This window comes from Bombyx mori, chromosome 4 (genome assembly GCF_030269925.1).
Source record: "Bombyx mori chromosome 4, ASM3026992v2".
In the NCBI taxonomy this organism is placed as follows: domain Eukaryota; kingdom Metazoa; phylum Arthropoda; class Insecta; order Lepidoptera; family Bombycidae; genus Bombyx; species Bombyx mori.
The window spans coordinates 9,018,441-9,031,835 of NC_085110.1; the positions used below are offsets into that span (position 1 = coordinate 9,018,441).

The 13,395-nt window shown below is 36.4% G+C and overlaps 1 protein-coding gene across 1 annotated transcript; it reads left to right on the forward strand.

The window, feature by feature from the left end:
* The first annotated feature begins 2,579 nt into the window (after nt 1-2,579).
* Nucleotides 2,580-13,127, forward strand: LOC101740476 (protein big brother). The gene is made up of 3 exons (XM_004933651.5): nt 2,580-3,008; nt 5,214-5,393; nt 11,418-13,127. The coding sequence occupies exons 1-3, from the start codon at nt 2,841-2,843 to the stop codon at nt 11,769-11,771; spliced, it is 702 nt and encodes a 233-aa protein (XP_004933708.1). The 5' UTR covers nt 2,580-2,840; the 3' UTR covers nt 11,772-13,127.
* The last annotated feature ends 268 nt before the right edge of the window (nt 13,128-13,395 follow it).

The following is a 13,395-nucleotide window of genomic DNA, read 5'->3' on the forward strand; positions in this document are numbered from 1 at the left end:
CTTGGCTGAGCCCTTGCTCGCCCTCCTGCCCTGGTGAAACTGGACACACATACTTCATGACAGAAATAGGAAGGACAGCATACATATACGTCTGTACCTTTACGGTATATTCAGCATAACAAACTTAGTTCTTTTATATTGGGTATATGACATCAAAAATAAGTTTCATAAGTAAATTTATAAAATTTCAGTAATATAGTCAGTAAACAATAGCGTTCTGTTCGGTACAAAATGAAAAATAAATATATTATTTTTAATTTGTGAATAAATATATTATTTTTACTTTTGTGTGACGATATTTCTGTATTCTATAACATAGGAAGTCTAAAACAATTTTCCACAATACAAATGTTCAGTGATTCAAACGAACGAATATACTGTCGACCCTGCATGCATTAAGCCCGGCATTTATAACGAGTAACGCACAGATCAAAGAGCAGCCTACGCCGACACGTGTCACTTATTCTCATAACAGCGAAAAACGTGATAAAATTGAAATGTCCAAAATGCAGGGTGCACTTAGTAAGATATGAATATGAATTTTAATATGTTTTATTGATGTAGTCGTTCTGCTGTGTATTGCTAATTATTATAATTGTTTTTTTTTAATGTTACGTAGCTCGATGTGAACTTCGAGTAATATTTTTTTTTTCAATTGCATACTTTTCCTAAGCTGTCATTTATCTTTGGTCAGGATGCGAAAGTGATTAATTTCTGAAAATGAAAATCGTGCCCCACAATAATACAGTAGTTTAGGTAAGTTATGAATTTTATCATTGTAAGTTACAGGTTTGATATGAAGTAGACAAACAAAAAGAAATGAATTATAGAAATATAACTATCAACATTAACTTTATTTGTATTGTCGCTTGTATAATGGGTTTAATAGTTATGTTTAAGTTATTGGTTCATAATATTTTAGTAAATAAATAAACCAAATTCGACTTTATCTCCAGCAGCAATATGCAATTTAAAGTTTAACCATAGTGAACTTTTTAATAGTAAAATTTTCACACTTATTTCGGCCACGGTAGTTTTTGCGTGATACATTTTTTTATATTGACATAGGCGATAAACCAGCAAACTTACTTTGAAGTTGAGGTCTCAATTGTATTAGTTTTTTTTTTATTGCTTATATGGGTAGACGAGCTCACAGCCCACCTGGTGTTAAGTGGTTACTGAAGCCCATAGACATCTACAATGTAAATGCGCCACCCACTTTGAGATATCAGTTCTAAGGTCTCAGTATAGTTACAACGGCTGCCCCACCCTTCAAATCGAAACGCATTACTGCTTCACGGGAGAAATAAGCAGGGTGGTGGTACCTACCCGCGCGGACACACAAGAGGTCCTACCACCAGTAAGTACCATTGTAAAACGTTTCTCTTCAAACGGAAACCCATGACTGCTTTTCGGCTGAAATAAGCAAGACGGCGGCGGTACTTATGGGTGTGGATTTAAATAATATACGCCTCACCACCAAAAATTTCGCCGCTTCATTTTATTACACGATGTTGTTATTTGTTGGTGGAAGTAGTTCTTGAACACTGATGTGATGCGTATGTTATTAAAAAAAAGGTAAATTGGTTTAAAAAAATTGGTACTGCCTGCCACTGCAGGCATTTGCCATGAACACTGACCTGATTATGTCATCGTTTGATAAGAGTACATCGGGCATCTTATCCTTTTGGATAACTTGAAAAGAATTTAACAATCAATGAAAAACGGACTAAGAAAATTAATTGGACTCAAGTATAGTTAACCAAAGCACTCTCTAATTCTATAATACTAAGCTTAGATAGATTCAAATAAATTATTTCGAATAGTTAATGTTTTAATAGTAGTGTACATACCTATATTCTACTGTATGAGACAGCCTTATTGCGAAGATGTATTGTTAACAATAGAAGACGACAACTGATAGTTATCGGCAAACACTTACCAAGAGATAAGTTTAAGTGCACTTTATACATTTCACAGGATGTGTGCCGCCTATTGTATTTTAAAAAAAATTATGGAAGTACTTAAATTCGTCCGATTGAGATGTTTCACATTGATTTTGTTTTCTAATCTCTTCGAAAACTTTTTAATTACGATTAGTTAGATAAAATATGTAGAAAAAATATTATTTTTATATTTTCTTTAATTATTATTGAAAGCTAACGTGACAACATTTTAAAATTGTACTTTACAGATCGAGTAAGGGTAAAGACTGACATTTGATTCATGAATAATGGCGTTACGAAAATCCTTGTTAGCTTTATCGTGGATCGAAATCAAGAATAATAATTTAAGTAGCCCTATAAAATAAGTATAATAGCATACAAAAATATCACATTTCACTGTATGACATCCTGGCTTGACTACCCCTTGATAAATCGGTCGTATATAACATACATTTATCTCGCTACAAAGGAACAAAAGCATCGATACAAGTATATAAAACACTCGAAACTTCCAAAAAGGATAATGCCCATCATTATAAATTCATGTGCTTTGTCGTTTACAGTATTTATTTTCAACAGTTTCGTTAGGGGAAAACCCTCTTTTCGCTCGAAAGCTCCCGAAAGCGTTGAGAGAAGGCGTCGGGCGTTTCGTTCGGGCACGGGTATTGGCTCCACACTTCCCCACCACGCTAAGTCTCCGCCCTAATGAAAATTCTCCCCTAGAGCATGGTATGAGATTTCATTCAGTACCGGAATGTCACGGAGGCAGGTGGTCGTGTCGTAGTACGTACGTCAATTCGTATTATTTGAGTCATTCGTAACGCTGAGTCAGTGAGGCACGCGCGCTAAGTGATGTTTGGTTCCGTGCAAGCAAAGCTATAGGAGCCGTAGGTTATGCACGCTATGAGTGATCCTTCGCCGTTGGCCGGCATGTTGCCTTTTGACTCTATCTACGAGCAGCCAAAGCCAAGGTTCATTTTCAAAATGCCACGTGTAGTGCCCGATCAAAAAGCCAAATTCGAATCAGACGATCTCTTCAAAAGACTTAGCAGAGAAAGTGAGGTGAGTTTTTATAAATGCCAACTTTAACAATTGTATGCAAAGTGAATTGAGTATTCGTTTTTAAATTTTAATGGTCCGATTGCTAAGCCATGCTTTAAACAAACAGGAAAATAATGCATTTGTATAATGTTATATTAGTCATCGACAAATAATTAGCGTAAAATACTTTAACTTATAGTAGTAGTTAGTTCTACATGATAAATATAATAACAAAAAAATTGAAAATTCACTAATACTTATTTAAAACATTTGTAATTCTTAATTTTATTAATTTTTTAATTCCATATAACATGTTATTACAAGGAACAATTGACGATAGGATGATTTAAACCTTTTTCGATCAGAATGTACGAAGTTTGACCGAGTAGAAGGTTCTTTGATTGAAACATAAAATAGTTTCAAACATATTTCATTTATTTCTTATTATCTTATCTTATCAATTATCATTTACTGAACTTAATTTTGATTAAAATAAACGCATTACTATGTACATACCCGACCTAAATACTGAATCTGCATGCTAACTTTCATATCTAACTAAAAGAGAAATCATAAATTCATGTTTATCTTATGGAATTCATGGATTTCGCTGTGAATTTACAATACACCCACAAAAAGAAGAAAAAAAACAAGTCAGAAAGATATGAAAAGGAGTAGGTATACTTAATATGAGACTTCAAAGCGATATTAGCCCACTGAGTTTCTCGCCGGATCTTCTCAGTGGGTCGCGTTTCCGATCCGGTGGTAGATTCTGCGAAGCACTACTCTTGCTAGGGTCAGTGTTAGCAACACTCCGGTTTGAGCCCCGTGAGCTCACCTACACACGTCAGGGTGAAGCTGAAATAGCCTCTCAATACTATCAGCATAGGTAGGAAAAAAAAAGAGGAAAAAAATAAATAAATACAAAAGCGATATGCGGAAATAACAATTAGGAAACAGGTTAATGATGTTCTGGGTTATCGTTAGAAACTTGAACGTATGTATGTACATACATCTAAGCGGCTCAATCCACATCGCACGAATAAATAGCAGTAAAATAATTCATTGTAACCATGTTTAGGGCATATCTATGAAAATTAACAGACGAGTACGAAAACACTTATTACCGGTGGTAGGGACCTTTTGTGAGTCCGCACGGATAGGTACCACCGCCCTGCCTATTTCTGCCGTGAAGCAGTGATGCGTTTCGGTTTGAAGGGTGGGGCAGCCGTCGTAACTATACTGAGACCTTAGAACTTATGTCTCAAGGTGGGTGGCGTATTTGCGTTGTAGATACCACCACTTAGTGTAGTAACCACTTAACACCAGGTGGGCTGTGAGCTCGTCCAGCCATCTAAGCAATAAAAAAAAAAGACATACATGTAAATAGTTATTGGAAATACCTGAGGAATAGCCTAGGATAAAACTAAATAGCATACGGAAAGGAAACCTATACTCGTCGAATGATCCCAAATCATAGATACAGCCCACTGAGTTTCTCGCCGAACCTTCTCAGAGGGTCGCGTTTTCGATCCGGTGGTAGATTCTGCGAAGAACTGCTCTTGCTAGGGTCAGTGTAAGCATCACTCCGGTTTGACCCCGTGAGCTCACCTACTAGCTAAGGTTACGCTGAAATAGCCTCTCAAGGCTCGGCTTAGGTAGGAATTTAAAAAAAACCAGCAAATGAACACAGCATTAAATTTTATTCAAATCAATTTAACGATTTATCTTTAATAGCTCGAATTTAATTTATTCAAGCTTTATTTAAATTTACTATAAACTTTAGTAATTAATTGACCAAATAGGAAATAAATGACTAATACAATGAAATAATAAATAATCATTATAAGTAGGTTTACTTATTTCACGTGCAATAAAAAATCTGCTGCACATTCTGTTGCACAAACTTGTCTGAAGGAATTTCATAACTTTTTTAATGATTCGCAAACCTTCTGTTGTAAATCAAAACGAGTAAGCATTTACAAGAGCGATCATCAAGTAGACAAGAATAGCCTAAAAGAAATTATCCACGGTGTACTAACCGAATTGAAGAAGGAATATATTTATAAATATCAATAGTATAATGCACTCCTCTTACTGTCCATATTGTGAATATTTATTTTTTAGCGCACTACGCACTAGATGATGTTTATGTAAATAGATTTTCAAAATGCTTTGATACGCAAGATAAACAGTATATTTATGGGATGATATATTTGTTGGCAGGTTAGATACACTGGATACCGAGACCGGCCTCCCGAAGAACGCCAGATGCGATTCATGAGCGGTTGCCGCGAGGGACACACGGAGATAGCGTTTACCGGTACCGGCACAAACCTTCAGCTTGTCTTCGATCACTCACCCTACAACAACCGTGGCTGCGACTTTCAAAAGGAAAATGGAAAAGTAAGTCTTAAATGTTGTTTTACGTAAACATCGAAACGGTTTTCTGGTCAATGGTAGCCAGGTCGTCTGATGAATGAAGTGAGGAAATTTTGAAATGGTAATTTTTACATAGCTGCGTTTTGTTTGAAAAAATCTCTGCGTAAACGGCCTTCTGGAAGAGATCGTAAATAATATTAAATTAAATAATTAATTTAAAAAATAATATTTACTTATTCGTTTTTAAATTAAATTATGTTTCGTATGTTTCAAATAAAGTATCTTTCTTATCAACTACAGTGATTTGGAATAAAGTTGTATCTAAAAAAATATCACTGACCAGTAAGTTAGTTATACATATTTTGTTAGATACAGTTTTCATCACTGACATGCGAAAGGAATTTTACTGAAATGTATGAAGTGATTGGTTTTCTTCTATGCCTAACTGTAACTGACAGTTGGATCAACAGCGTAGTTCTTAATGCCGGTTGTACATACTCGTCTCATGGTTTCGCGTGCCTCTCGCTTGCTCTCGTCGCCTAGAGGCTCGACACGAGACCACACCATGTACACACTCGAATGTGATGAACTTCGGATGCCCGTTGCGATGGACCTAGAAGAAGATGACGCAGTTGGCGGACAACTAAATGAACGAGTGTGTACAGGCGCGCTCTCGTTTTCATCGCGAAACTTCCCGAGATCATTTGACTCGAGCGCAAAAAACCGACACGCTTCCCAGAGCCACGAGACGAGACGAGGGTGCCATGTACACACTCGTCCTCAGCATGTCTTTTTCACCGTCCTCACTGAACCTTGCTTGTTGCTTGCGTCGAGGGGCTCAGCAAGTAAATTAACCCATAGACACAACCCACTGAGTTTCTCGCCGGACCTTCTCAGTGGGTCGCGTTTCCGACCCGGTGGTAGATTCTGCAAAGTACTGCTCTTGCTAGGGCCAGTGTTAGCAACACTTCCGGTTTGAGCCCCGAGAGCTCACTTACCCGCTAGGGTGAAGTTGAAATAGCCTCTCAAGGCTATCGGCATATGTAGGATAAAAAAACCTCGGCCTATTTCGTGGTGTCTTGACGAGTGTGTACAGCCAGCGTAATAATATAATTTTGATAAGATTATATTCTCTCTCTTCTATATTACTCTCTTATTCTATATTATTCTTATATTCTCTCTAAAGATGTACATTTGTTTCATGACGAACACTGAAAAAGAAACCCAACCTTTAAACTCGGAAACACTACGAATAATAAAACTATTATTATTCGTAGTAGAAACCTAATTAAGTACAAACGACATATTATGTAGTTTGCTTTAAGTTTTCTTGGCACATTGGTAAATTTTTTTTGATGATTGAAGGATTACTAGTGGCCCGGATGCCTTTCCAGTTTCTCCAGGAGAGGTGTTAGTAAGGTCTGCTCCTATGTAAAATAAACTCAATACTGGGTATGCAAATGTACTAACTTAAAATTCAGCTTAACTTAAATTGTAAATTTCAGCTTAACTTACAGCATTGCGTTAGTATCATATTAGTGATATAGGATAAAAAGTACACATACATTGAAAACGACCAGTAAAATGGGTGCAGTGGTTAACGGATTTCAATAAAAATAGTAAATATAGCGTTTTGAAAGATGTCTTCTTCTGCAATATACAAAACTCTGGGATGAGCTTCCTTTCACAGTATTCCCCGAGTCTGCCCTATATTGCTTCAAACGAGGTTAAGGAAGAGTATTTCGCGATAGGTAATGATGGCTGACCGCGCTAACTTTGTTTGTTAAATATAGGTATGTAATCCTGTAGTTAATTTATACGATTTTTCTTTCTTTCTCATTTATTAGGAATGTAGGTAAAAAAAACATATTTTTTTAGAATTACCATATTTAAAATAGCCTTCTCAAATATTGTTTTAATAAATAAGGCATCTTTCACACATCCATCACATTTTTTTAATGATGGGGAATCCGTTTACGAATACACGGTAACAGACAGCGTTAGGTTAGCGAGTTCTCCTCTTCTTCAATTCCTTTTAGGAGATTATGCCCCGACAAAAGCGTGCGAAGCAGCGCACGCCTTGAGCCGCGCAACATCCCCCCCACACAACCCTCATCGACTTCCACCACACCGGCTAGACAAAACTTACCGTACCGCGTAATGTGCGCTGAAAGTTGTCTTCGTCGGTGCCCGTTCTGACAATAGGACGGGATTTCATACCCCGGGAAGATCTCGAGGGACGTCATCTCGGGAGACACGTCGTTGGCGGCACACAGGAGCCCCCTTGCCCCACTTCACCATCAGACCGACCGCCGAGCACCGAGTGCGCCCGCAACCGGCACCCGACGGCTCCTACGGGAGCTGAGCGGCAGCTTCACGCATGCGCAGCCTACTCTGCCTGAAGCTCTGCACTGAGAAGACGAAGAGTCATTACACTTCCTTTCGCGCTCCTCAGCCTCACGAAGCACCATGACCAAGTCGCAAAACCCGGCCATGGCCTCACACAAAATCTGGTCCTCTACTATATAGGCGACGACCGCCCATAAGGAAGGGTCCTACCCGAGAGCCACGATGAGATCTCTTCGCGAGTGCTCCCAGCCTGGGCAAAGTTCCAGCGCTTGCTGAGCGCCATCGTCTGAGATTTCGACCTCGAGCTCCCACGGAAAAGACATATATCTCCTAGGATTAACAATAGTTGCTGCTAGTGGCACTTGACCAATATCGAGACCTTTGAAGTTAAAGTCTTTTAACTAAAACTTGAATGGGAAAAACGACAAATTACTTAATCTAATTATTAAATATTAAGTCTTAATTTAAGACCTTATACTTTAAAATAGATTAACTATTCCCTCTTCCTAGAAAAGAGAATGAATATTACTCGTAATATCGTTACCTAGTAGAATTGATTTCGAGTGTTCTTAAGTGTTTGTTAAATGAAGCGAGAGTAAATAAATATAAGTAATAGTATAGAGGCACAGCGTGTGGTGTGCGGATAAAGGGGGCTACCTATAAATTCAATGATGGGCCAGAAGGGTGCTTTTAAATTTCAATTGAGTATACTGAAAATTTGGAAAATAGAGGCTCTGAATAATAATAGTAACATTTCTATTCACTATGGATACTGTACAGGTCGTTTTTAGTAGATTTATTTGCGTACTTTAAGTTCAACTTTGATTAATGATTAAAGACTTCTGACACCATGCAACTTTTCGTACTTCTGAACGAAGTATGCCACACTGTTACACTCGCATTGAAGTTGTTATTGCAAAATAATTAAATATGCATAAATTTTATTTAATTCAAAATTAGATTAAGTTACTTCCTTCGATCAACAATTGTGATCGAAAGTTACTTTAGTCGATTTCAGTCGTTTTTTTTTTCATTTTGCTTTTTTGTTTTTTCCCCAGGAACTCGCAATTTCATTTGAAATTTAGTTTTCAATAACCAATTTGAAGGCTCGCTCGCTATGTACATTAACACGGGTTTGCTGAGTGCATATATCATTTAGATTACAATCCTGATCAGATTTAGGTACCTACTACATATTTGTACGATTTAGTTAATATGTAATGTACTGTAATAATTGTGATTTGTTTTGGGCATAAATAATTATAAAAAAAAATCGCTATCATTCCAAAAATCGTACATGAATGAATTTCAAATAAACAAACACACTTCGTTTTTTATCTTCTCAATCTTGTCACTATTGACAGGGTGCTCGTGATCGTCATGTAGTGTTGTTGGGGGCAGACTCGATGCGTCTCATGATGTCTCGCCAACTTTCCCTACTCGAGAACATTGATTATGATAAACTATGATTTGGATAATAATCAAACTAAATATCAGACTGTGTTTTAAAAATTAATGCGTCAGCATCTACAATTCTTTGTTTCGACCTCCTTTACAATTCAATGTAGAAAAGGTTTTATTCATTCAAAACTAAACACATTATAAAGCAAAGCGTGACCAGTAAGTTATGTGCGGTGTTACGGATTTATTTTGTACATCAACGAGTCTAAAGTTATTTATGTCTTAATTTTGGTTATGGAAATGTGGGCCGGATGTAACATACGTTGATGAGAAGAGCAGTGACCAGCGACGACCGGTGACGAATGATAGTAATAAACAACTTTATTATGACACTTAAAAATGTTGGAAGTGTATGTAAGATTATGTGTTGATCATAACGCTAATATTTTCTGTATACAAAAAAAGTGATAAGATTTAAGAAAAAAAGTAATAAATACATTATCAATTTTCGGAAACACGACATTGACAATCAACGAGGGTTGGTGAATGGTTTTCAAGCTGTCCGAAAAAAGCAGCGAACCTGAAGAATGGGAGTTGTCGCCGCTAATGGGCACCGCCAGTATCAGATGAATAACTGGACCTATCATCTACATAATTTGAAATTAAAAACATGGCGGCTAAGTGTGTTTGGCAACCAAACACAATTAATTTCATAAATTAATTTCATTCATTCAATTTTTTTAGCTTAATTGCAGCTTATTTTGAGCTGTTATGAAACCTTATAAATCTTGTAACTTGAATGCCGCCGTTCACCGCGATATGAGATGCATTGAGAAGATATTATGAGGCACTTGTTCAGTAGTGGTCCATGAGCTAAAAAAAAGTATTCATATTACTTAATGATAAATATATATAAAATGTATCTGTTTTTATGAATGGGATTGTATGAGATATTCCCTGTAAAATCTGTTGCAAATTTAATATCAGTAAAAGTGACGTACATAACTTAGCGTAGTGACACAGAGTTGCATTACTCGTAGTATATTTAATAAAATTATAAGTAACGCTTGAGCGTAAGGCTCTAATCGAGCAATACGAGCAAGGGGAAAATGTTCCCCAAAAATCAATAGCCTAGAAGCTTTCCCCGATTGGGTAGTCTACGTTGCGTCTCGATACTCCGCCCGCCCTACATCATGGCCGCCAACGCCACCCTGCTCCCTCGCTACAAAAATTACTTTCAGTTCAGTGCGTAGCTGAAATGGCAATGTATCAAGTATCGATATCGTATTTTGTTTACTAAAACGTTTATATGTTTGCCGTATGTTTGAACACAAGGCCTAGCTTTTACATTATTATCCTTGTAATATAAAAACTTGAGCGAACCAAGGAAAGGTGGTTATTAACTAAATTGCACCCTGGCAAAGTGTCTGCCTGCCACTTATTAAAGGTTTGTTTGAAGCGGATGCCGGAACAAAGCGAGCACGCGATCCATACCTCGTCTACCTTATGTCGTGCTGTCCTTTAGATGTTCCACGAAACCGACGAACTATAAGTATCTTCATTCTGTACAACATTTTTTTATTCGAATGATGATTGCTTTGAAAATGCTCTCTGTGTTACGGAGAAAATGAAAGGTGAAGAAAATGAAAGGACTCTGAGGTTCCATTCCTATGGTCTGGAATGATCAAAAGGACGCTCGACTGTTAATAGTGTAATAGCTTAGAGCTCTCTGCGTTGTAGGAGAGAATTAGGTAGAACACCACAATCCGAGTTGGAATCATACATTGAGAATCACAACCTTTGCATTGACAACCGCTCACGACATCAATCTATGGCGATGACAGAGCTTTCTTTTCTGCATTTTGCTGTTTGTATTGCATAATACATTTTATAAATTACAGTAAAATTTGATCTGTAGGTACATTGACTAGAAATTGTCTATATGTATCTGAACCGTAATTTTGCTGTCTGTAACTATAATACATACTTCAAAAAAACAGTATTTGTTAATTCCGGTTGATTTTGTGAATTAGGTGAAACAGGTTGATTCTAAAAATCATGCACGAACCTTTTGCGATTGAGGGAGCCGTGCTCAAACCTAATGAATTTGAAAAGAAGATCTTATTTTAAAATATATAACTGGGGCAGCCTTATAAACCTTTTTGTCCAGTTTTGAAATATTACTTCCGTGCCACATGTGACTGACTGATAAACTGCCCTTCTACGCTGCCACCAACGGAGCCCTTAATTTTTTGCTGACACGGTTTAAGTTAATACATTGTATTTTTTTGTGAACAGGCTCACATCGTATCCCGATTCATCATGAACGGTGTTTGTGTAAGATGGAGAGGTTGGATCGATCTGGAACGGCTCGATGGCGCCGGCTGTCTTGAGCTGGACGAGGAGAGAGCAGCGATTGAAGATGCAGCATTACGTGATCAGATCGAGAGGTACAATCAACGACTACGTGATTTTGAAGACAAGCAGCGGGCATACCGCGAACACGGGGAAGAGCTACGTTCACACTCCCACGTGCATGCCCAACGTTGCCACCAGCCGCGTCAGCCTCCACACGCCACCCATCCGACACATCCACACCCCCCACACCCACTGCATATTAAACCTCATTCACAGGGAGCTCTAATATCTTAATTCAGTGATTTTTTTAGCTTTGATATTTGTTATTATATTATTCTACTAACTTACAACTAACTTAGTTTTTGTTCATATTCTCAATATCATTCATAATCACATTACTGGCAGATGTGGAAAATCGAAGTCTGTTTCGGATCAAGAATCAATAGCTTTTTATTTCTAAATTTTATTAATATGTTGAAAATGCTTGCATAAAAATAGAGTAGCGTAGATAGCTTCAAACAGGATGTATTTTAATATGATATTAATTAAAACCATACATTCAAAAAATATATTTAAAGGTACCAAAAATTCTGTCTATATTTTAAGCAATTATAATGTCTAAAAAATAGTCAGAAATTAAAAAGATATAAAAAAATAAGATAAAGTAAAAATAGTCAAAAATATTGAGATTAATTAATTCATTGTACATGCTTAATGATTTTCGAATCAGTTTGAAATTAATACGTGCACTTCCAAAAGATCCAAGGTCTCTTCAAGTTCCCTCACTTTTTTACTATACGGTTTTCTAATGTTCATTTTTTAGGAATCTAAAGTGTACAGAAGAGTATAAAATTTATCCTCATTTATAACTGATTGAGAACACTTTCTAGCGTGAGGTAGGCAAAAAAAAAATACTTATCCTTATCCTTATTAGGTACCAATCTTGTGACCAATAGAAAAATGCAGACACTTTGAAAAATGCACAGACTTTTCATAAATAAAAAAATTTTAAATTTAGGGTTATTATTCATCATTCATAATCAATCACATACATCCTCACAGTCTCTACAGCATAACTGCCAAAATTTTCAGCATTGATGATTACACCTGATGAAACAGCTTGCACAATAATTTAAAGAATTAAATTTAAAATCTAGCTCAACAATGTAATTTAATAAGTTTAAAAATTGTTGTAGTCTTTTATGCTTTATTTTCATTTAATGTTGAATAAATCGATTACAATTAATGGCATAGTTAATAATGATACCAAGATATCTGCTTATGTTCTTTTAAGTAAATGTATCATTTAAGTGCAATCAAAAATAATAAAAATGTAGTTAAATTGAATACTTTGCATACCGTAGATAAAGTAAATAGGTTTACTATATAGGTACTTTCCCATTTAATGTTCGTAATATATAACCTTCGACCGTTGAATGAAGTATTTAACCAAATTAGAATCTTCTGATATTTTATTGAAACAACCTACAGAAAAATTGTATCGTTATAATTTTTGTTCTTAGTTTAAACCTGATTCGTTTTTGTTTCGTTTTGATTAAAGTAATGTTATTTATTTTTAAGTCGCTAAGAATCTTATACAAAACTTAAATGTACGTACTAAAAAAGATAAATAAATAGTATTGAAAAATATATGCGGATTATTTCATGTTCGTCTTTCAAATTAAACACAGGCTTCTCGTTCAAACTATTGAGTCTCTCACCGGATCTTCTCTGTGGGTCGCGATTCCGATCCAGTTGTAGATTCTGAATAGCACTGCTCTTATTAGGGCTAGTGTTAGCAAATTCTCTCAGGTTGAGCCCGTGAGCTTGCCTACCCGTCCGCGCTTAGATGGGAAAACCCTTTTTTGTTTTTTTTTATTTATTGAAATATTGAAGGATTACTGATGGCCCGGAGGTC

Coding starts and splice junctions, on each gene's coding strand:
- LOC101740476 (XM_004933651.5), top strand. CDS start 2,841: ATGCACGCTATGAGTGATCCTTCGCCGTTGGCCGGCATGTTGCCTTTT. Junction 3,009..5,213: donor GACTTAGCAGAGAAAGTGAG/GTGAGTTTTTAT, acceptor ATTTGTTGGCAG/GTTAGATACACTGGATACCG. Junction 5,394..11,417: donor TTCAAAAGGAAAATGGAAAA/GTAAGTCTTAAA, acceptor TTTTGTGAACAG/GCTCACATCGTATCCCGATT.